The sequence below is a fragment of the Equus przewalskii genome, chromosome 27, assembly GCF_037783145.1.
Source record: "Equus przewalskii isolate Varuska chromosome 27, EquPr2, whole genome shotgun sequence".
NCBI classification, from domain to species: domain Eukaryota; kingdom Metazoa; phylum Chordata; class Mammalia; order Perissodactyla; family Equidae; genus Equus; species Equus przewalskii.
This window is the reverse complement of record NC_091857.1, coordinates 40,508,099-40,532,190: the sequence shown is the minus strand read 5'-3', so window position 1 is coordinate 40,532,190 and position 24,092 is coordinate 40,508,099. Positions and strand designations below refer to the sequence as shown.

The 24,092-nt window shown below is 62.4% G+C and overlaps 1 protein-coding gene across 4 annotated transcripts in view; it reads right to left on the bottom strand.

The window, feature by feature from the left end:
- COL18A1 (collagen type XVIII alpha 1 chain) overlaps positions 1-22,891 on the bottom strand; it is a 110,707-nt gene extending 87,816 nt beyond the window's left edge. For 2 of the 4 annotated variants that reach the window (XM_070597948.1, XM_070597949.1), the window contains exons 1-2: positions 22,370-22,512; positions 22,185-22,279 (exon numbers count right to left, since the gene is read on the bottom strand). In XM_070597948.1, coding sequence (XP_070454049.1) covers positions 22,185-22,279; positions 22,370-22,380 — 106 coding nt within the window. In that variant the 5' untranslated portion in view covers positions 22,381-22,512. Of the gene's footprint in view, positions 1-2,669; positions 2,850-22,184; positions 22,280-22,369 lie in introns of all 4 variants that reach the window. The other 2 variants (XM_070597947.1, XM_070597946.1) reach the window with 2 other exon arrangements.
- Positions 22,892-24,092: the final 1,201 nt, after the last annotated feature.

Genomic DNA, 24,092 nt, shown 5'->3' with positions numbered 1-24,092 from the left:
AGTCGGCCGCGGTTCCCTGCCTGTCCACTTGTGAGGGTCACTGCCCGTCGTATTCAGATGTCACACCATCCCCCGAGGCGGGGCTGCAGGAGGCTCAGCGAAGGCTTCAGAATGACTCGGTTAAAGACAAAGGGTTTAAAAACACGGATGTCAACTGGGATCTGGGCAAGGCGACCGCAGAAAGACAAGAATTTCAAGACGGACCCACTCAGCCTGGCCCGAGCCCTCTCGCGAGTGAAAGCAGTGACAAGAGCCGCGCGTGCCGCTCCAGTGGGGCTCGGGCAGAAGGACACGCGGAGCGCCGGCAGCCGGGCCACTGCGCACACGGGAGTTTGCCCGCACAGACGTGTATCTGCACTTTCCAGCTGATCAATGGGAGTCCTGACGGCCGAGGCTCAGGGCACCGTCTCCCCTCCCTCGCTTCCTCTCCCCGCCTCTTGCAATATTATTAGGGTTTAAACTCAAACAACTAAGTTCACATCCGGGTGCAGCCACTTCCTTCAGGGCCCGGGAAGAGCCCTCAGCCTCTGGATCTGTCCTGCAAAACCATGCAGCCTCCTGGGGAGCATGGGGGTCCCCACCAGCCTCCCCCCGGGGGGACCCCCACACCAAGCCCTCCAAGAGTTTCCTTCCTGGCACCCACGTCTGCAGCCCCAGGCCCTGCGCCTTCCCCCAGACAAGGAAGGGGGGGGCCTTCTGGCTTCAGGAACGGGAGCCCTGCAGGTGGCCCCTGGGCAGCCTGAGCGCCACCCATGCCAGCCCCATCCAGCACCCCCGGCCCCCGTGAGGCTTTACAGCAGGGAGGTGCTGAGTGAGCTGCGGGATCCTTATAAGAGGAAAGGAGGTTTAGGAAACGAGAAGTCAGAGCTGGGGCCGATCCCACACAGACGGGAGGCCCAGAGACAAAGATCCTGCACCACAGTTACCCAGAGTGACAGTGAAGCCCACAGCCGCACCGCAGCCCCCGGCGTCCGGAAAAATTTCAGGTTTGTTGTCCCTGCTTTTGTCAGCACAGGGCTGCTGACCGACTCAAAGGCACACAGGTTTGGAAGGCCCCCACGGCCGGCCCAGGCTCCTCCAGGGCTGTGGCTCCACCCCGTGGCCCTCAGGGTCGTCCTGTGAACTGAGAAGTGCCCTGCTGCCTCCTCCTTGAGGCCCCCTCCTGGCCCTGGGGTTTTCATGGGGCCTCAGGCTGCCCAGGAGCAGTGGCCTGAGAGCCTCCAGGGGCGCCCCTCACTGCCCAAAGCAACCGAAGCAAACGCCCACGAGGCAGGAAGGGGGAACGGACAGACAGCCACGGGCCTCAGTGGGGCCAGGGCTCAGACCGTGGGAGACTAGTGGGGTCCTGGAACCTTCAGAGCAGAGAGCTGCCTGGTGGGAGCGGCTTCCCGGGAGCTGTGGGCAGCGGACGGCGCCCGTCCTCCCAAACCGCAGGCCAGAACCTCAAGAATGTGTCCTCAAAGCCCCTGTGCTCTGAATTCAGGGCACGGTCCACACCTCAGAGTCAGTTTGAGAGGCCGGCCTCGCAGACGGGCCCACCCGTCACCATCATCCTCTCGAGGTCTCTCAGCCGGAGCAGACCAGAGGCCGCGCCCCTCACTCAAGGTGACGTTCTCCGCAGGGGACTCCAGGCCGGCACCAGGCAGCTGGGGCGGTCACCATCCTGCGGCTTCCCCCAGATAGTCGCCCAGGGTCCCACAGACAACACACAGCAGAACTGGGCACCAGGTGTGTCCACCTGCAACCCGCCCACCTCCCCACCCCCTTCCCTGCCTTAGTGCAAGAGGGACCTCCCATCCTCTCTCGTGGTCCGAGCTCATCACCGACAGGTGGCACAGGACATGCTCAGGCTGTGCAGCCCGCCAGCAACAGCCAGGGCCCCATTGCACTGCAGGCCCTCGATAAACGTGGATTTGCTCTTCATCGGTGTGCAAATCCCTGTCTCCTCCCCAGGAAAGGGCCAGTCATCACTAGGGACACTGAGGCAGGCGCCAGGGCAGGAGGCAGCCCGCCAGGGTCCTTAAGCGAGACCCTCTCCCGACCCCACGGTGCCAGCGCCCAGCCTCAGTGACTGTCCAGGGCCCGGCAGTGGCTACCCAACCTCCCCCAGGCCTCGCTCAGTTTGCCGGCCTGACTTGGCTTCCCCGGCATGCAGACCCTGCGGAAAGCAGCTCTCCACTTGCCCACACCCAGGTACTGCTCACGAGGTTCCGCCTTAGATCCCAGATCAAAAAGCCGAGCAGGAGCTCCTGGTGGGGAGCTGGCCGTGCCTGGCCACTGCCCGCACGGGCGAGGCTGCCGAGCCCTTGTCCCGAGGCCGCCCCAAACTGACCGGCGAGGGCTACACCTCAGGACCTGGAGCCAGTGCGAAGGCACCACCGGGGCCATCTTCCCGTAGCTGTGACAATACATCTGGGGTGAAGACAAAGTTATCCCTCTGAACATGGGAGGCAGGCGGCAGGCCTGATGGGTGGTTAACGTCTGACGGAACCCAGGAACCCGAGACGACTGGCTTGGCAGGAAGCCGGGGGCTGCTCGGCCACTCAGGGCGGGGAGAAGGTGCCTGCGAGCACCGACCCAGGCTGACCCTGCGGAGACGCGGGCTCAGGGAACCAGGCCGCCGGTCCTGAGGTCAGGTGACCACACCCACCCCGGCCTGTTTGTCCCACCTGGGAAACGCCCTGGGCGGCAGCTCCCGCATCCCCGTCTCTTCGAGTCACCTGGACACACCCTGCAGGGTGAAGGGGAGGTGACAGAAGCTCTCGAAGGCCCCAGGCCCAGCAGAGAGACAGCCCTGGGAGTGGTCGCTCTTCGTTCCCGGAGCTCAGCAACGTGACTTCCACGCTCGTCTGCGGATAAAGGAGCATCAGTGACAGCTGCCACACAGAACAACACCAGAAACCTCCTGGACCTTCTAGAAACTGCCCACCAAGTTAAAGAAGGGTCCCCCGCAGCACAGTCGTCTCCACCCGGGGACAACGCTGGCTCTCACATGGCCGGCGAGGGGAGAACCCACGAGGGTGCCCTGTGCCCTAAGACAGCCCCTCGAGCCCTTCCTGGTCCCACCTGGCCTCCTGCGCTCACGCATGCTGATGACCAGACCCACACGGCTGCCAGCATTCCTGCAGACGCCTCTGCATCCCAAGTCCCTGCCCAGGCCCATCAACACTGTCCCGCCATGACCTCAGATAGGGGACCGACCGCCGATGCACCCTGACCTAATTCATACAAAATCCTCATTCAAAAGTCCCTCCACAGGCCCACTTGGGAGGCATTTATTGGGCCTCTGCTGTGTGCCCGGCACAACACTGGGTACCAGGGGGCCCCACCATGGTAGGAGGACGGCAGCCAGGGTACCAATGCCCAGGGCTCCAGGCGGGGGAAAGGTGGGTACCCGGAGCAGAGGGTGCAGGTGCTGGGTCTGGGGGCAGTTGGGTCCGCCAGGCAGGGAGGAAGTGGAGGGGAAAGTGCCCCCTCAAAGGGGGCCCCCAGGGAGGGGCCCGTGGCCTCTTCCCTCCAGGTCAGACTGGGGACCAGCCAAGGAAGCCCCTCCCTGTGTCCCCAGGATGCCGGGTGTGATGGAGGCAGGAGGGAGGGAGCCTGAGGGGAGAGCAGGGGGTGCCAGGGCCTCTGAGCCGACTCCTGGGGGCATCTGCACTCAAGTTAGACCTCAGGGTGAGCCTGTGAGTGTGTCTGTGTGAGTGTGAGCATGTCTGTGTGTCTGTGTGGTGGGCACATGTGCATGTGTGAGTATGCATGCATGGGTGGGCACATGGACATGTGTGAGCATGTCTATGAGTGTGCGTGTGTGTGGTGGGCACGTGGACATGTGTGAGCATGTGAGTGTGAGTGTGTTGGCTTGCACGTGGATGTGTGTGAGCGTGTCTGTGTGTCGTGGGCACATGTATGTGTGTGAGTGTGGTGAGTGTGCTTGTGTGGTGGGCACGTAGATGTGTGTAAGTGTGTGCACACAGACATGTGCGAGCATGTCTGAGTGTGCACATGTGGTGGGCACGTGGACATGTGTGAGCGTGTCTGTGTGCACATGTGTGGTGGGCATGCGTAAGAGTCACCACTGGCCGGACATCCCAAAGGTGCAGTGGCCTGAGAGGAGTGGCTGCCCGCCCTCTACACCTACAGGAGGCGTTGTTGACGGGTGCACTGTCACCTCCCGGGCAGCAGGCTGCTGGGCCTCGGGGGCAGAGATCACAGAGGCCGGTGACCGCAACGTCTGGCTGCTGACCCCTGGGAGCCAGCGGGAGGGAGGCCCCGTACAAGGCAGGCAGCTGGCAGTGACGTTGGCTTCAGCCACCTAGGAGCAAAGATGCAGCCTGCTGACCCCCCCCAGTGCCCCACAACCCTCATGGGCAGAAATCACGGGAGGCCGGCAGGAGCCCCAATGGAGGCGGAGTTCTCTGATCAATGAACAGGGAGGAGCCAAATGGAGCCTCCAGCTTCTGCTCCTGAGCGACTTTCAAATCTGCTGGCTGCAGACCGTTCTCACCCTTGCGGAGCCTGGTGGACAAGGGCCAGGAGCCGGGGCTCAAGTGCACGGGCGCTGGGCCGCCCCACGTGGCCTCGCACGCCGGGAGGAGGCCATGAGGGCTCACAAACGTTCCGTGGCCCCTGAACCCCAGCCTCCCAGGCTGCATCTGGGCCACATGATGGACAGGACAAACGGGAGTGCGGGGACCATCACCTGACCGAGGCCCCAAAGACGGTCGTCAGCGGGAGAGGGCCCTGCCGACCATGTGGACCTGTCTGCCGTGCTCTGAGAGGTCAGGATCACTTGTCACCACAGCGCAGCCTCCTACTCTCCTCCGGACATGGTGCCTGACTTCCGGCACCCGGCCTCACTCCGCCCCCTGCCCTCCAGCTACTACCAGCCCCTGGAGGCGACGATTCCTGCTGCTCAGCCCAACTCCTACTCAGGTGCTGCCTCCACGTCCAGCTGCGATGCTCCCCGGGAGCCGGGCACAGACCCTGAATCCACGGGGCTCCCCGAATGCCGACAGCAGGGTCCCTTGGCAAGGGGCACTGAGCGCACAGCACACGACTCAAAATTTCCATAAGGACAAAACAGGCACCGGCATCATGGCTCCAGACACTTCCAGGGACAAAGTCCAGTCTCGCCCAGAGCCCAGCTGTCTGTCTGTCCTCCAGGAGCCTCAAGGGTGCTGAGTGGGACACACACAGGCACCAGCTAACCAGACATGAAGTAGGAGCCAGTGGAGATGCCACTAGGAAGCTGCAGGGAGGGACTAGTCTTCCAGCTGAGACACGGGCTCAGGGTGGACGTGGGCTGTGGGTGGACGCGGGGCTCAGAGTGGACACGGGCTGAGGGTGGACGCAGGGCTGAGGGTGGACATGGGGCTCAGGGTGGACACAGGCTGCGGGTCAATGCAGGGCTCGGGTGGACGTGGGGCTGGGGGTGGACGCGGGCTGGGGTGGACACAGGCTGGGGGTGGACGCAGGCTGGGGTGGACGCGGGCTCGGGTGGACACAGGCTGGGAGGGGACGCGGGCTGGGGTGGACGCGGGCTCGGGTGGACAGGGGCTGGGGGTGGATGCGAGCTGGGGGTGGACGAGGGTTGGCGTGGATGTGGCTGGGGGTGGACAGGGGCTGGAGGCAGATGGGGGTGAGAAGCACAGATGGGTCTCGGGCAGCAGTGCCCTTCGTCCCTTCCAGGTGAAAGGCTGGAACGTGCAGCAGGATGGACACCCTGGGGCTGGGGTGTGGTCCACACAGCCTCCAGTGGAGCCTGCACTGCGCGACTGCCCACCTCCCCCAGCCCCGGGGCCCAGCGAGCGTGGCTCCTCCTGCCCTTCCATCCTGTGCCTGCACCACCAAGTCTCAGTGGCCAGCCTGAGGGCAGCTGGCCTTCTCCCTGAGGTCTTCCCTGCCCACTCCCCACCGCTGGCCCTGGAAAGTTCCAGAGAGCAGAGGAGCGGGCCCACACCCTGGCAGAGCCTCAGAACACCAGCCCCACCAAGTAATCCGGTTGCTGGGATACGGGTGGGGGAGACTCACAGCCCCGCGGGATCAGTGCCTGCACGGCCGACCTTTCCCCTCCTTCCCCAGATGTAACGGGGACCCAAAGCGTCCGTGCCATGAGCTGATAGCACGAATAAAGGAGGAAGCTGCTGTGCTGCCTCGTGGGACACTCCTGCGGCAGGAGGGCCATCCGCTACCTGCTCCCGGGCTGCCATGGGAGCTGAGCCCAGCCGCGGGCCGAGCTCAGGCCTGCACAAAGGGGCTTTCATCCATGGGGACCTCACGTCTTTAATTAGCCACGAAAGAACCCGAGACCATGGCCTCCCCCTGGCCCTGCGCACCCGAGGGGGCTGTTCCATTAACTCTGGGCTGCCCACAGCCCTGCGGGCCGGACGGGTACAGCTCCTGGGCCAGGCCAGGGGCCGGGGCCCCACCTGCTCTGCGAATGCACCCAACAGGTGCGGGGCCTGCTGGGTGCTCAGTGTCCACTGCGGACCTGGATGCCCCTGCACATGGCCTCCTGCCCCTAGGGGCTGGCGTGTGGCTCGAGCAGAGCCCAGAGGTCGTGTGGGCCCCCCGAGCACATGAGAACCGATCGCCAACAAGTGGCATGGGAATTGTGCTATTTACATCTAATTTCATTTTTCTCCAGAAGCTGATCTGTTCAGTCTTCTTTTCGTGCATAAAAGCATCTACACGACTCCTCGTCTGAGTCAGAACTGCCTGGGCCCGGCCCTCAGGCCGCAGGACAGATTAAATGACCCGTATTTGAAAGCAAGATCGCGATCGCGGGCTGGTTCCCAGGGTGACCCGTGGGGAGGGAGGCTGCAGGCGAGGGGAGAGGGCGTCTCGCTCCCTCCCCCACTTCTCCTGTGCTCCTATATGGTTCGGGGTTTCAAATACTAAGTGTGCCTTTCTGTTCAACTTGCATCAATTGACAAAATGAAATTGTTTCAAAAATCATGAAAACTGCACAGTACGACCAGGCGTCCCCAGATCCGTTCCCTAAACACGGTGCCCAGCCAAGGCTCTGGGAGGGTCTGCCCGCCCGTCCTGCAGTACCAGCCTCTGACATTCACCTGCTGACACAAATCCGCTGAGAAACTCTCGTGCTTCGTGGAAATTACAGTCAGGCCAATGCACAGCTGTGCTCCCATCCCCAGGGCACAAGCTGGGGTGGAGGCAGCCGGCCCCAGCCTCACGCAGCTGTGCACCCCGCAGCCCCAAGAGAAAACTCGAGCCCCACAGCTGGCACTCACGATCGGCCACTGGTCCCATGAACGGCGCAGGCTGTTTACCGAGGGCTGGCCCTACCCTTGTGCCACACCCTGGGGGTCGCAGGGCCCTGGGCCCCAGCACCAGGCACCCAGAGCTCAACCCTCTCGAATGTTCTGAACTCGGGTGCTCCAGGTGTGTGCATCCTAAACACGGCCCCAGAAACCCCAGGACAGGGCCAGCCGTCTCCAGCTGGGTCCTGAGCTCTCTGACCTGGCAGTCACTGTAAACACAAGATAAGGGACACCTGGGGCAGCCCAGTGTCCTCACTTGTCTTTTATGGAGAATGATAAAGTCGACCTGCACACGATCCCCGCGGCCTCCATTCCCGCGAGGTCCAGGCAGGTGATTCCCTCGGCGGATGGCTCTGCATCCCGTGCCTTCCCAGCTGTCCAGGCGGCCACAGCAGGTAGTTTATGGAGCATAGTCTGTGCTGGCACCATGGGCACTGGAGGCTCACAGGCCAGAGGCGAGACTTGGGAAACTGCAGCTGAGGGTGGGGAGACAGCTGGGGGGACCCCTGAGAGGTGATGCTGCCCTAAGTCCCTGGGAAGGAGCACGAGCCGCCCCCCTGCAGCCGAGGGTGTGGAGGGGACAAGAGGCGGGCAGCGCCAGCTCCAGGAACCAGGGCGCGGCCACCGCACAGAATCTGGGTTTCTTCTGCAGGGCTGGGGTGCCCGCCAGGAGCCAACCAGAGCTCAGCCTCACCAGTGGCAAAGGGACCATCCAGGGTGGCCAGGCCAGAGCCTGGTGGTGATCCTTTTTAAGATCCCATGACGAAGCCTGAATGCGGAGGCTCCCCACATCACCTTCACCGGCCACATGGCAGACAGCTAGACACCCCCAGGCCACGCCCCCCACCATCTGGAACCTGGGCCCTCCCCTCCCTGGCAGAGCTCCGTCAGGGGCCCTGGCTCAGCTCCACAGCAGGCAAGAGCGTGGATGCTGGTGGGCCGGGGGTCCTGGGTCGTGGGCACAGCGGACAGCCCAGGAGGAGGTGTGTGAGGGGGGCTACTCAAAGGGACAGGTGGGCATTGTGGGCCGGCGCCCTGAGGCCCACAAGCAGGCACCTCCGTGGTCACGGGCACTGAGACGAGGTGACCAGGCAAGTGGGTCCATGCAGGAATCATCGGAAGCCCCCGGAGGCCGGGCATGAGCGCTCCCACAGACCTGCCTGAAGGGCCCCTTCTCCCAAGGAGGAGTGGCCTGAGACGGGGCGTGCCTGGGGTGTCAGGTCAGGGTGCGGGCCGGCCCGCTGCTGCTGGGCCCCCCAGGAGGATGCAGCCTTTAGGAACCGTTCTCCACCCAGAGCCACGGCCTTTCCAGCTCAAGCTGGAAACCACTGCGAGTTCTGGAGCTGGACGGTGTGACGTTGGCACCTCGATGTGGACGGCCTCGGTGCCACTGAGAATTGCACGCTGGAAAGTGGTTGGGGTGGAAAACTCTACATTCTGGGTGTTTTTCCATAATAAAGAAAAATTTTTAACAAAGTTAAAGAATAAAAACCCCACGGCACTTCCACTGTGCGATATTTCTCAGGAACGCGTTGTCCACTGAGCGGCTCTGGGGACACGAGCCGAGACCCCGCCTCACCCGGAGGACCGGGCCAGGATCCATGAGCCAGGGTAGCGCCCTCCACACGAGTTCTGGATCCTGAAGTTCAGCTGTCCACGAAGACGACAGAGCCGAGGAGGCCCGAACCAGCCTCTGCTTTATGGGTCCTTGGGGTCGAAGGTCAGGTCCACAGCCAATAAAGAGCTAGACATCAGGTCTCTAGCCTGGTCTTCCGCGGTTTCATGTTGGCAGAATTACTGCATGGACGCCACGAAAACACTTAATTCACTTTTTCAGGAGACAAAGAGGACTCGCAGACAATCTCCACAGTGCTCCCGACTCCACGTGCCGAGTCCTCTTCCCGGCACATTTGATTTTCTCCCCCATCTATTCTTCATGTTGTGGATTTTTATTCACAGGACAGGGACACCACCACGAATGGACTTTCCCGCCCTTCCCGGCTCCCGGGCGTTCGGGCTTTCGCCAGGTGAGCAATCTGCTGGGCTGGGCACAGGACTGACCAGGCGCACAGAGGCCACCCTGCGACGCCCAGAAAACAGGCTTGGGCAGCAGAGGGTGCACAGGGCAGAACCGGCCAAGCGGGGGGTGCGTGGTCGTGAGAAGGCGGCAGGCGGCATCCCCCAGTCTCTTTCCTGCAATGGGATTCTCCTCGTGCCCTGACAGTATTCCCCACAAAGTGGCCCCCTCCCATCGTGGTCCTTGAGTGTGACGCAAGCTGCGGGCCGGAGGTGGCTCAGCTTTACCTGGGTTGACACGACCGTGACAACTTACTCAGAGAAGCTGAGGCAAGAGCGGATTAAACCACAGCCGGTGTGTCGTCTTCACCGACGCTCACCCCAGCCCAGGGGTGGGTCAGAAAGTTCATGAAAGGGCTGGAGAAAGCAAGGGTCAGCCTGTGCCAACTACGAAAGAGCACAGGACACGGGCAGGACGCAGACACCACAGGAGCTGGGGCAAGCGTCCCAGGGATGCTCAGACTCCACAGCCTGGGGAGGGGGCCAGCTGGGGCCTGGGGGGACCGGGAGCTCCGCAAACCTTGGAGGCAGCAGGAGGACATAGGAGGCCAGGACAACACAGACACACAGGAATAGCCCTGAGTGAGAGGCCCGAGTGCCCGGGGGGACCAGGTGACCCCAAGGTCCGGGCAAAGAGATGGGGCCATCCAGAGGGTAAGTTAAGAACCATGAGAAAAGAAAATGGGATGTCCAGAGCTCAGCAGAGACACATCGAGTGACGGTCACAGCGAGTGACAGACACCAGGCAGCGACGTGGGGACCCAACCTTGTCTCTGGGCCCCTTGTCTTCCAGAAACCGAGCCGCAGGATGAGAAAAGAGGCCGGAGCCAGCGGCCGGTGCGGGCGGTGCCGGCTCCCCGGATACACAGTCTCCCACAGGAAGTGACATCCCAGCAACATCTCCTGAGGCGCCAGCAGCCGAGAGAAAGGAGCCGCTCCCCATCGCTCAGCGAAGCCCCCAGCAAAAGCGCATTCAGGAACAGAACCAAAAACAGGAGGGCAAAGGGCGAAGGAGACGCTCCCAGAACCTGAACTCACAGACACAAGCAACGAGGGGTCTGCCAGCCCTGAGGGTCACGTCACCAAGGAATGTCGCTCGTCACCTGAGAAACTGAGGCAGAGAAAGACACGGAGGCAGAGACTCCTAGGCAGGGAGGGTGGTAGGACGAGCCCTCTACTGTGTCCCAGCCAGGGGGTGGGGGCAGCTGCAGCTCCGGAGGCCAGCTATTAATTGTTTACTAACTAGTTAGGCTTCAATCACCAACTCAACCAGCATGTAGGTCTGCTGAGCGTGAGGTCATACACCAGCCTTGGCAGACGCCGGGTGACACCCAGGGAGGACGGGCGCTGCAGCCCAGAATCCTCGGGCCTGCCCAGGACCTGGACTTCCAAATCGAGCGGGCAATGCTGCCCTGGCCCCCTCCCCGCCCCACAGCTCGGGGAGGGGCTCACGCCCCCGCATCCCCTCTGCCAGCACGGCCGGCTTCACAGAGGACATGGCCCCCACGTCCCAGTCGTCTGGCCAGGACGTGGCCTCTGGAGCCAGCCCAGCCCTGGCTGCTCCCGACCCGGGACGGGCCTACAGACCCGCAGAGGGGCCCTGGGAGGCCTGTCTGCTCCCGAGCGTCAGGGGACGGGAACTCTGCACCCCAAGGTCCTGGGCCCAGCCCCCAGCCCTCCCCACAGCCCCGCGGCACTGCACTGAATTCCTCGCCGTCTACAGGGCACGAAGCCGGGCCAGGCTGAGCTGTCGGCCGCTCGCTCGCCCTGCCCTCTGTTGCTTTTGCCAAACGCCTGAGCTCTCAGGAAAGGTCCCCGCCAGAGGACAGGTCAGACATGCCCAATATATAGAGGCAAATGAGATGGAATTGAAAGTCTCAGGAGCCCGGCCTCAGGGATGTGGCCAATTCAGCTGATTTCACCAGTAAACCGAGTCCAGTCACTAGGTCCCAGTGGCTCTGGGCATCCCGGATAACTGAAGGCCCCCAGCAGCATCCTGGATAACTGAAGGGCTGCAGGCTCTCATCCACCCGACAGACGCCAGGTGCTGACCCTGCCCAGCACACAGCTTTCTTCACGACAATCCTTTGACCACACACGGCAGCGAGCGGCAAATGGCACTTTCTGGGAAACTGCTGTGGGACCATTTGCCTTGTTCTCCAAAAATCTAACAGAGTGGGCTGCTGTGTGACCTTGTGGATGATAACGCACGCCTGCCTGCCACCCTGCGAAGGCCCAGGGTCCCAGGAAAGCCCCCCGCGCACCAGGTGTCTGATGACAGCAGGCAGCACCCTACCCTGGCAGGACGTCCCACTGTCACAGACCCGCCCCCACTCACCTGCTCTCAGCCCCAAGGCCTCCCTCCCCTGTTCGGGCTTCCCACCCCTCCACACTCACTGTGGCCAGAGACAGCCCCTCCGTCAGCCGTTCCCCAGCCCAGCCCCGGCATGTGTGAGCCCCTCACTGCCACCCAGGGTCTGCCAAGAGGTCATCCTGGGGGCCTGAGAACAGGAGGCCCCACTGAGCTCTGGAAAGTTCCTAGGGCCGGGGCCCCATCTCTACCTTCTCCCTAGAGAGCCATGGCCCAGGGGTGCTAGAGGCGCAGGATGAGAGGGGCTGACCTCAGGGGCCACCAGGGTCAGGAAGGACAGCCCAGGCAGGGGTCCACACAGCCGGGAGGACCGAGGCCGCAGAGCACGTCAGAGGGTTCCACACCACTCCCGGCTCCCACAGTTCGCCCCTTTCTGTGACCTCGCCATATGCTGCAGTGTCTTACGGCTGCGGCAACAAATTTCCACAAAGTTAGTGGCTTAAAAGAGCACAAGTTTGTCCCTTCCCAGTTCTGGAGGTCAGAAGTCTAAAACCAAGGTGGTGGCCGATTGCCTTCCTTTCTAGAAGCTGTCTCCTTGACGGTCCGGCTTCTAGAAGCTGCCTGGGCTCCTTGGCTCGTGGCCCTTCCTGCAGCTTCAAAGCCGGCGGCGTTCCCTCTTCCAGGCTCTGGCTCCGATCTCTGCTGCCATCATCACATTTCCTTTCCTGACTCTGACCCTCCCGCCTCCCCTACCCCTTATTAGGACACCAGGATTACACGTGGGGCCCACCTGTGTCATCAGGGGCCACTGCCCCAGCTCAAGAGCTTTAATTGCACCTGCAAAGTGCTTTATACACGTAAGGCAGCTGGAGAGAGGAGCCGTACAAACAGGGCCAGGCCGGGGTTGGAGTCGACAGGGAGGGCGGCCCAGGTCTGTTTAAAAGGCCGGCTTCCCACGGTGACAGGGAAGCTTGTGTTAGGATGGGCTCCATCTAGGATGGGTGATGTCTTCTTTCTGGTTTGCAAACCTCCGGGGCAATCCAAACCATCTTCACAATATAAGGTTACGAATGACAACCAGAGCAGCGCAGACTCTGGGTCCACTCTGGCTGGGCCGAGTCCTCCGCGGGCCGAGGCTCATTTTAGCCAGGACGCAGGAAGGTCCTGGCTGCCCCAAGGGGACTGGTGACCCTGGATCGAGATGGGGCCCCCTCAGTGCCATGGGGAGACAAGGACAAGACACCAGGCACAGGCTATCAGAGGTCACTGCCGACACTGCCTGCTGGAGTGGGCGCCGCCACCCCACAGCCTCGGCGGGGCCCAAGGAAGTGAGCAGAGTGACAGCCAGAAGCTTGAAGTGGGCAGGAGGGCCCGGGGTCTGGAGGTGCTTCTTGGGCTCAGAAGGGGCCACCCACCCAGAGGGGCCGAGAGGCTCGGAGGGCAGAGACGGTTCAGTGCCAGGAGTGAACATGCTTTGGGGGCAAGGAGAGGTTCGGCTAAAACAAGAATTTCCATCAGAGAAAGCCTCTCCCGCCCCATCATGGGCTGGCTCCACGGGGCATCTGCTGCCTGGCGGCGGAGCCCCTCCAATCCCATCCAGGGTTTCCTAGGGCCCCTGCCTTTAAACACCCTCAGGCCACACGTGAGGGGCCGGTGTCTGAGCAGGCGGCCCCTGGGGGAGGTGCCCGGGCGCCCTGGGGTGGAAGCTGGAGGGGCTTCTACCCTCCTCAGCGCCCAGGATGGGTGGGGAGGACCCTGCAGGCGGGCGCAGGGGTAGCATCAGCCACTTCCCTTCCTCCCGGCTGGAAGCTGAGGTGACAGATGACAGAAAGGAAGTGAACGCCGTCCTCTGAGCTCTCCCCTCTGAGCCCTCTCAAGCTCGCCACAGCACGGACGGGGCCTCGATCTGGAACCGGCCTGTCTCCCGGAAAGCTCCTGGCCCGCTTGCCGGCTCACAGAGAATGCGAGGCTGACCTTCTGCGGAGTCTCCAACAGCCTGGGAGAACGTCAGAGGGAGAGGCTTTTAAATTACAGCGGCCCTGTGACAAACCCAGCAAGCAGAGGCAGGGCAGTGACCCTGGACCCCCTGACAGGACTGCGGTGGGCACGACACGCTGGGGCGAGGCCAAGAGCACTTGGAGGCCCTGGGAGGGTGGGGGGGCGCTGCTCTGTCGGATGTAAATAACCGTTTCAGCAGGCACAGCCCATGGCCAAGTGAGAAACACGTGGACCCAGGTCCTGCGCACGGTGCACACCAGGCTCTCCTGCCAGGCCTGGCCCTGACCACTGGGCATCCCCATCATGGTGTCCCCAGAGCCTAGCGAGGGGTTCTTGGGATACATCTCAGGAGGCTGATGTGTGATGTGTGCTCCCTGCAGGAACTCCTTTTCAACCCCACAGTGCACCACTGTGCTGTCATGCCCACGAGGAGCCACTGTCCTCATTTCAGATCAGAGACTGAGGCAGAGGGAGGGTTAGTAACATCCCCAGGGTCACACAGTGCTCAGGGGCCGAGCTAGAATTAAAATCTGGAGCCTGGGCTCTCAACCATCACAGTGGACGGGGTCCCATCCAGGAACACAAAATGGAAGGCTACACATTGGCCAGGCTGCCTGCCGGCTGTAATATTCCACCATTAAGTGACTCCATCATTATTTTCTGCAAGGACTGGCTCCAATTCCAAATCCACAAAGGCGGAGTAAAGAAGATAACAGCTAACAGATAGTGAGTGGCCCTCCCCACATGCACTGCTCACTGGCCTTGCACACCTTCACTCACGGGGTCCTCACTACCCCTCATCGTCCCTGTGACTCGATGAGCCCCAGGCGGTGGGCTCCCTGAGTGTGCTCCTCACTCCAGTGTCCCACCTCTCAAGGAAGAGGCCGTAAAAGTGAAGAGGAAACAACTCCATGCTGTAAGAAATGCCACATCCCCAGTTAAAGGTGACCACAAACTAGAAAAATAGGCAAAACGCGCCCTTCAACCACTGACACCACAAACAGACAAAAGCAATGAGGAAAGACAGCACAGCAAGAGAGACGCATGGCAGTCGCCAGGAGAAACACAACGGCTGAGTAACACCTTAGAATATCCACGCTCACCAGCCACGGAAAGTGTACAACACAGAACGCTGAGACGGTATTTTCCACACACAGTCAGGCACCGCATCACGATGAGTCAGTCAACGATGGTGGCCCCGTGAGATCAGTACCACACGGCCTAGGTGTGTGGGAGGCTGTACCATCTAGATTGGTGTAAGTGCACCCTGCGACAGTTATACGACCACATGGCGTGTTTCTCAGAACTCATCCCCATCATTAAGTGGCGCGTGACTGCATCAAATCAGCAAGATTTCTAAAGTGACAGAGCCCAGTCCTGGTGGTTGGGGCTGGAAAGCCACTTGTAAATTAACGTTGCCCATCTGGAGGATGCCCTCCTGCTCCGGAAGGTCCCCAGACGCAGCCCCACACTCAGTCCCAGCACCGGCGAGGGGGTCCCAAGCAGCACGAGAACACGGAGCGCTAGATGGATGCAGACCACACGGTGCATGCACTTCACCTGCCTGGGAGACAACGGTCTGCACTGCCCTCCCCACCGTGCACTCATCGCCTGGGCCGGCACCCGGGGACCCACTGCTGTCCACCTTCCTGCCTTTCGGGGCAGGCAGGGTGCCTTGCACAAAAGGTGCCAAAGATGCACCTGGGAGAGAAGTGAACAGTCCAGGGACAAAGAGGCCAGGAGGCCAAGCTCACCCGAGGGACCAGCAGGATGGCTGGCCTCACCACCCGTCACCTCCAGCCTGGGCCAGCCAGGGGTGAAAGTAAGGCCTTCTGAAGTTCTCCAGTAAGGCTGGCCCCCAATTCCCAGCCTCTGACCCCAGCAGCCTCTTCAGCCCTAGCTTAGAAGAGGCCAGACACTGGCTCCATGGGGTCAACTGGCTGGTCCAGGACTAGAGGACCTCAGGGGAAGGTAGGGCGACCTCGGGGGATCTCCTTCCTCCCCGAGGCCCGCTCTGCATCAGACCTGCTGGGTGGCTAGGTCTCTGCTAGCCTGGCTGGGCAGTCTGCCAAGGGTCCCGGGACTGTGCCACCCCCACCCCCCCATGCCCCTATCCTCCCGACGGCACAGGGCAGGGCCCAACTGTTTCCAGCTTGCACCATCAGCAGCAGCATCCACGTAAAACGTGAGATGCCTCCCAAGATGAGGCCTCAGTTGTCCGAATGGAAATGCGGAAGAAAGGCCTCTCTTCACCTGGGACGCCCTGGGGCATCCGGGTTCAGATCCGGGCTGAGGCGCATCCAGGCCCCGCCTCCCGGGCAGCTGAACAGGCCCCTCCTTCTGAGCCTTCCTCCCAGGACTTGAGAAGCTCGCCATGCACAGCAGGCGCTCACTCACACCGGGTCCTCCCAGTGCCGCCTTCTCATCAGTTCAGGTCACCCCGGGGCTGAAGGGCGCCTCTCGCCCCAACTCTGCTAGCAGGTTCTTTGCAGACAGAGGAGACCCAGCTGCCAGAACCCGGTACTGTCTGAAGATTTCTAAACTTGAATTCAAAACAGAGGAGGCCTAACTGTGGCTAATTTTGAATCGACTCAAAAAAAAAAAAAAACAGTGCAAAAATGTAAAAAGGAATACTTCAGACCAAAATTAAATGACTGACTGAATAAATAAAAAAATAAATAAATAGCACATGAGATCTGCAAACTTCCAGTCCAGGCTCCACCAAAACCAACCCACATGGTCTCTGCAGTTTAGATCCAGGCTCTGCCACGTAACCCACCTCTCAGCACTCTCAGGGCCTACCCAGTCCCCTTCCAGCACCACCCTCAAGCCTCTGGCTCTGGTCTCATGTCCTTTCTGAGAAAAACACCCTATAAAGGTCCACCCTGACCCCCGGCCTGTGTCGGGGCCAGCTGGACCCAGCACTCGCTTGTGCCTACCACAGAGCCCCGTGGTCTTCCAGAGCCCCACCAGCCACCCCAGCTCAGTGCTGGGTGCCCTTGCCCCATCCTGCCCCATCACGGGGGATCAGCCCAGGAGTGACCTGTCTGCCGGCATGAAATTCCAGAAAGATGTACGGGCCTGTGGACAAGTTCTCCTTTCTGGGGCTCTCGCTGAAGACAGCCAGAAGGCCATGCTGGGGCTTGCTGTGCCAGAGGAGGTGGGGAGGCAGGACACGCTCCTGCAGGCGCGGCGGGCGGAACACAGACACTGCCCTGCAGCCTCCAAATTTCATCTGACTCAGCGCATCCCTGATCAAAAGCTCCTGCTGACGGCGTTCTGCAGTGGCCCAGACCCGCCAATCGAAAGCATTTGCCTGTTGGCCAGCCAGCATCACTCCTTCAGCCCCCACGAGCATGGGCCATGCCAGGAGCAGCAGAGAAAAAGCGCCCTGCCCGCTGGGGGCTTCCTATCTCCCCGAGCAATACAGTAGCTGGTGCAAGGATACAGTGTGCGGTGCAGAGATACAATGTGTTGATGTAAAGACACAATGTACGGGATAAAAACACAAACGTAGGTCATGCACAGTGTGTGGTGTAAAGGGCTTTACAAAACGACCACCTGCTGCTCACAGCACCCAGGGAAAAAGGAGCTATTCATGCCCCAGGTTGGGGAAGGAACCGAGGCAGTGAGGGGAGGTGGTGCCGCAGGGTCAGGCCCAGCTGCCCCAGGCCCTCTGCTGCCTCAGGAAGGGGCCAGGCCTGCGCCGACCAGCCCTAACATAGGCTCCTTCCCAGAACAGCAGGAGACAGGGAGGAGCTTGGAGGCCCAGTGATTCTCAGGAAGGGGCCCGGCCTGGCAGAGGACTAGTCCCAGACCCTAAACCATCAGGGCTGGGAGGCCCTGGGGGCGAGAGAAGCCACGGGACTACCAAGGTGGGCAGGGCTGTGGAGGTCCCAGAGCACACTGGCGGCACCCCCCAACTGTTCTCATTGCTTTTCTGGGCCACTGCTGTCAAAATGTACCAAATTTAATTATCTTGCAAGCATGCCGGACATCTATTATAATTTTCTCAATATTTTACCCTTCCCCTCTCACCAGCCAGCCCTGGCAGTCTAGTGGTTAAGATTTGGTGCTCTCACAGCTGCAGCCCAGGTTCACTTCTGGTCAGGGAACCACACCACCCGTGTGTCGGTTGTCATACTGTGGTGGCTGTGTGTTGCTGTGATGCTGAAAGCTACGTCACCAGGATTTCAAATACCAGCAGGGTCTCATGGTGGACAGGTTTCAGCAGAGCTTCCAGACTCAGACAGGCTAGGAAGGAGGACCTGGCTACCTACTTCCAAAAAAACTGGCCATGAAAACCCTATGAATAGGAGCAGAGCATCGTCTGATACAGCCCTAGAAGGTGAGCAGATGGTGGAGAAAGAGGGCAGGGCTCCACTCTGCTGTGCGCAGGGGCGCTAGACTCAGAATCCACTGGACGGCACTAGTAACCACCACCTCACCAACAGCATCAAGTTTCGGGGAGCTTTACGTGTCGGGTCCTGTGATGTCCACCTGAAGACACCAGCCAGCTGGTGCTTGGTCAGCTGTTCTCTGGAGAGGGGCCCCTCTGCTGGGCACTTTGTCTGGTTCTCTCACAATTAACCAGAGTCTCCGAGGACAGGGCCAATGTGAGAGTGTGATATCTGTGATCGGCCCTCCCAGGCAGCTGGGCAGCCACAGCTTGACCAGGGCTACAGATGGGCCTGTGCCACGGGGTGATGGCCGACCCACTGCAGACAGAGCTGGTCTGCAGGCTGCTCATCAGCCACAGCTGCAGCAGGACCGGCTCGCCCCGTGCCATGCCCTCTCTGATCCCTGAATGCTGAGGGGAAGCCAGCCCCGGTCCTGGAGCCTGCCTCAGCCGACTGCCCTTCCCAGCAGCCCTCAGGCCATTCAGGAGAAGAGGCTCGCTGGACATCAAATCAGAAGACTGCGTTTTCCCCCATCCCATCACTCACCAGCTGTGAGTTCTGGGGAGACCCAGTCCTTACCCAGAAAGTGCCATGGTGGGCTAGGGTCTCCAACACACACTCCATCACTGGGCCCTGGAGGGGCTTGGCATGTCCTGACCCGACAGCCTGGAGAGTCTGATGGAGCCCCGTTCAGGGGGTGGGTGGACAGCACATTCCTGAGAAGCACCAGGTCACCGCCACCCTGGACAGACAGCTGAGCGGTGGGATCATCATGGGGACTCCTCCCTCTGGGCAGTCCCTGGGGGGCAGCTCCCCATCCCAGCTCGGCCCCCAGGTCTGCCCTCTGCAGCCCTGGAGCTGTCTCAGGAGAGGGCGGTGACCCACACCAGAGGACAGGGCTGGACACCACACAGGCCCCTCCAGCGCTCCCAGGGGCCCAGAGAACCCAACCTTTTCAATAATCCGGGTGAAGAAAGAAAGAGGCACTTTTGGTGGAGAGAGAGCAAGTACATGAGCATGCATGTGTGTGCATGCGTGTGTGCACATTTATGCGTGTGCATGAGTATTTGAAGGTGAAGCCCTCGGCCGCGTGCTCTGGATGGAGTCAGCCACACTCCTAGGTTTCTTGCACAGGATTCCCCCCTCTCCTCCTTCTTTTAAGGGAAAACAGGAGTACCCTGAAAAACAAGTTCTGCTGAAATTCAAAACTGTCTTCGGAGGTGCTGCCCCTGAATCCTGAAGACTTCCCAGTGGGTGAGCCTGGGCAGCAGCTTCTCCCAGAAACAGGCCTGCAGTGGACAAGCGCGCTCCCCTCAGCTCAGGTCCAGCAGCACCCAGGTGCATGCACCCAGGAGGATGGACACCCACGTGTGGTGGGGCCCAGGGCCTTGGTGATGTCCTGTCCGAGCCCACTCCTAGCAGGCCCACCGAGGGAAGCCGGGGTGAGGGGCAGGGACCCTGCACTCAGCCTGGCCACTTGGCTTTATGCCAACTGACAGAGAGCAGGAAGTCCTAGTGGTGAGAGGGGGCGGGATGTACAGGCGGGGGTGGGGGAGCTGACAGGTCACATGGGGGACGAGCCAGAGACAAGATCCTCGTGGTGCAAAGCATCCTGCAAATGTCGGCGGGACACAGTGCTTCTTCCTCAGCCCTGACTCGGAAGGACTGACTCACAAACACTTCCCACGGGTGGAAGGCCCTTCACCACACGTGGGTCCACAGACACCCACCAGGCAGGGGCTGCAGGCAGCACTGAGCCCCCAGGGCCCTAAGGACCACTCAGCCATGGTGCCACCAGCTTTCTGGTTAGGAGGGAAACGCAGAAAATGCCACTGAAGAGCATCAGAATCACAGCGACCAATCCGAAAACAAAACAGCCGAGGACTATTTTTTGGAGTTTCTCTTTCTGGTCAAGCGCAGCACAGACACAGATATAGAAAGGTGCATCATTTCTGGTCAGAAAAAAATCTGCACATCAGCAAGCTGAGCCTGAAGCCTCTGATTCCCAAGGACGACTTCCAAGGGTTTCTAGAACAAACTAAGCCCCTGCTAAGTCAGGGTGTCACACACAGCAGCTCTTCTCCAGTAACACCCGGAGGGGTGGTTTTCATCCCATTTCGAGGGGACTTGGTCCCAGCAGGGAATGGAATCCGAATTCTCCTGAGAGGGGGAGGGGCGGGTGGGCAGCACACAGCCCCTGCTGCGTCTGCTTCCTGCTTTAGCCTCCAGGGTACAGAGACGCCGCATTCCATCAGGCACCTCGGACTCGGCCTTCCTTCCCATAGGACCAGGGGCTGCGCAACCCCCACGGGCTGCGCAACCCCGGCTGCAGCCACATGGTGGGACGCAAGATAACACACACACCACTTCGAGAACTGGAAGTCTGCATTCACTCAAACAGCTTACTCTTAGATCTCGAGATTTCGTCCCGCTGATGCTCACTGACCTGGTTCACACTTCCCACTCTAAGGCAGACAAGTCATTATGCTCGACTCCTTGAGGACAAACTCGGGAGCTGGGCGCTCCAGTGTCCACTTTCCTCTTGGTTCCATGATGATAAAAGAGACCCCAGACTTCCCAATTCCCACACATGCAGCCCCAGTCAGGTCTGGGCCCTGCGGGCATCAGCATCCCCAGAGCAGCTAGCAGTCTGAGGGGTTGGCCCTGAGGCCATGATTAACGGCGTGATGTGGCCCGGGGTGGTCAGTAAGAACCCAGGCACCACAGAAGCAGGTAAGGACAAACAGCTCTCTAAATATTCCCTGGAGTGAACACAAATAAATTAGGAATTATCTGCTCTCCAGCCAACAGGTGCTTCTCAGCAGATCTTATTTATAAGGTAGTTAGTTTGTAAAAAGTCTTTGCAGCTATTAAACCTGGTGACTGACCGAATGGAAACAATGAAACAAATCATAACTTCTCTCTCCCCAGAACGAGTTCCCTCCAGTCAGGTCCCTCCTTCTCGCCAGCAGTGGCAGCAGGTGTGTCGCTCCGAGGCGACCACGGTCAACATCCTCCTGCTCTCCCTCCGATGAGAGGGCTGCCTGGAAGCAGCCACAGGGCACCGCCTTCTGTTTCTACCTGCGATGAACCCAGGACTCTGGCGGTGGCGGCCCCCCTGGGGTCTGGCATTTCCCCCCTCGCCACCTCCTCCCCTGCCTTTGTTGGGCTTCCCGGGAAGAGGACCTGACCGGCCGCGTGGTTAGGGACAGGGTCCCAGAAGCTGGTGGCAAAGAGAGTTTCGGCGGCGTTCCTGCCGCACAGCTGACTGTCCACGCGGGAAAGCGGCGGTGCCGGCCGACAACGGACTTCTGCGCATTGTTCTTGGGCGACTGCGCTCGGCGCCCGGCCGCATCAAAGGGGACCGCGCGCAACCCGACACCGCGGCGGGCGCGGGGACAGAGGCCTGGCGGCCGGGGCGGCGCACAAAGGCTGGCCCCGGGGGAACCGGGTGGTTCTGCCTCAACAGGTTGGGAACTCCACGACGGCGCTCGGTGCGGCACCGTCTGCCCAGGAGACCTGCCGGACCGCGCGGCCACTCCGGGGCCGGGAGGCGCGACCCACTGTGGCCGCTCAGGCGCTGGGAGGGACGAGGCCAGTGACGGCGACACAGGCCCGGCGGGAGGGAGGGCGGCGGGTGGCCCAGCGTCTCTGGAGCCACCGCGCGTGGAGCAGCCGCCACCACGACCACAGCCCCAGCCCTTCGCTGGCCCTCGGCCGGCAGAGCGGTCCGCCGAGCGCACCAACTTCCCCGCGGAGTCGCCGAAGTTTGCTCACAACGCGAGGGACTCGGGTCGCAGGCCGCCTGCACGACCCCCAGGCCAGCCCGCTCCTCGGTCCCGCGGCGGCCGAGGGGGCACGAACCCCCGCAGCCAGAGAATGAATGGCCGGCGCGGGGCCCTCGGGACGCGCGGCCCCGGCCCGACCCCGTTCCCCGCCGGCCGCCGGCCACCTGCGCGCGTGGGCAGAGCTGGGGCCGCGTCCCGGGACCGAAGCCGAGATGAGCTGGAGGTGAGGAGGCCGCCGCCCCGCTGGGACCGGCCGGACACCGCACAAGGAGCGGCCGGAGGCGGGCGGGCGTGGCGCGCCAACTTTCGCGTCGCCGGCGGGTCTTACCTGGCTCCGCGGAGGCCGCGCGGACCCCGAGCAACAGGACCAGGGGTGCGAGCACGTCCAGGAGGCGCCGCCGCCGCGGCTGCAGCCAGAGCCACCTGCGGGCGACAGGCCACCAGTTAGGGCGCCGCGCGCGTCCCCCGCCCGCCCGTGCGACCCCGCGCCCCCGCCCGCCCCGCGGCCCCCACCTCGGCGCCATCTCTGCCGGCCGGACAGTCTGCGCCGCGGATGCTGCGCCCTCAGCCGCGGTGCGCCCGCTCGGCCCGCCGCGCTCCGGCCGCCGCCGGGGACGGGCAGGGGGCGGGCAGGGGGCGGGGCGATGGGGCGGGGGACCGGCAGGGAGCGGGGGCGCCGGGACGGACCGCCCTGGACCGGCAGGGGGCGGGGCGCAGAGGGCGGGGCGGAGGAAACGGGCCGCCAGGGACTGGCAGGGGGCGGGGCGCAGGGCCCGGGGCGCAGGGAGCGACCTACGCGGGGCGGGGACCGGGCGGTGAGCGGGGAGGGTGCGGGGACCCAGGGACAAACCCGGCGCAGATGGGGTGCGGACCGGGCAATCGGTGACTGGCCGCTGCCCCGGGTCCCAGCAGCCAGGGGTGGTTCTCTCCCCGGCCCCGGTCCCCAGCGCGCCCCGGCCCGCACCCCCAGAGGGAGCTGCCTGCTGCCGCTGCGCGAGGCGGCACGTGGGGTCCGGGCTCCGAAACCCGGGTACGGCCGAGGACACTCAACGTGTTAGCCCGCATTTATTCGGGAAGGTGTCCTCCGCGGCCCCTAGGGGGATTCGCTCTCAGGCCCCGAGTCCAGTGGGGGCAGCGGGAAGGCGGGCGATTTGAACAAAGACGTTTATCTCCAGGGGACGGCGGATGGCGGAGGAGGAAGCTGGGTGCTTCTGCCCAGCCTCGTGGGCGCAGAGGCCGCGCCCTGACGGCGTATACACCTCGCCGCCCCCGCGGGCTCGGGGCCCAGACGGTAGCGCTCCCCCGGCCCGCCCACTCCCACGCGCGTCCCCCGCCAACCCCCGTGGGGTCCTGCCCCCACTTTAAGAGACGCGAGGGGCGGTGAGAAGCCCAGCCCGCCCCACCCGGGCGCGCCCCTGCCCCCAGAACCTGGCCCAGGAGGCCCCGCTCCCTTCGGAGGCCCCGCTGCCCCTTCCCAGCTCCCCGCGGCTCCCGGAGTTATGGCCGCTCTGGGTCCATTTCCTCAGGCCGGTGCTCTGAACGCCCACCTGACCGCAGGCCTCGGGCTCTTTCCTCCGGGCCGCTGTGCAAGGGGTCCTGTCCTCAGACCCGCCAACAGGCCTCTCCAGGACAGCCCCTCACACCCAGTCTTCCAGTCAAGCGCGTTTCCCTGGACCTCGGCCCCCCCGGACCCATGGCCCTGGGCTCAGGAACTTTTTGCTAAGCCTTCTGGATTCTCCCTCCCTGACCCTTCCTGACCGAGTTCATCTCCTGCCTGGACCCCTGAGCAGTGTCTGCAGTGTAGACTCCCGCCTGCCTCACCTCTCTACACTTCCCTCTCCCCCACAACCCACCCACTAGCGCATGGCGCTGGACGCATCCCCTGAACCACTGACTTTAGCTTCTCCAGCCCAGAGTCCAAGTCCCTGGCCTGGCCAAGCGGGTGCCCTCCTCCCCGACCGGGCAGCTTTACCCATGTGCCCCTCTCACACACCTCGAACATCTACCCACTCCTGGCCCTCTCCACCACCGCCTCCCTGAGCCTGGCAGCCCGGGCGCTTCTCCGGGACCCTCCTGACAGCCCGACAGCTGTCCTCAGCACCCCTTCCTGTCTGCTGGCTGGCTCTCCCCCAGCAGCAGAGGGGTGTGTCACCTCCTCCTTCCCCCCTTCCTCTTCAAAGACCCCTGGCCCTGCCCGCCTGGCCCCTCCATCATGGTCTGCCTGTGCACCTGGGGT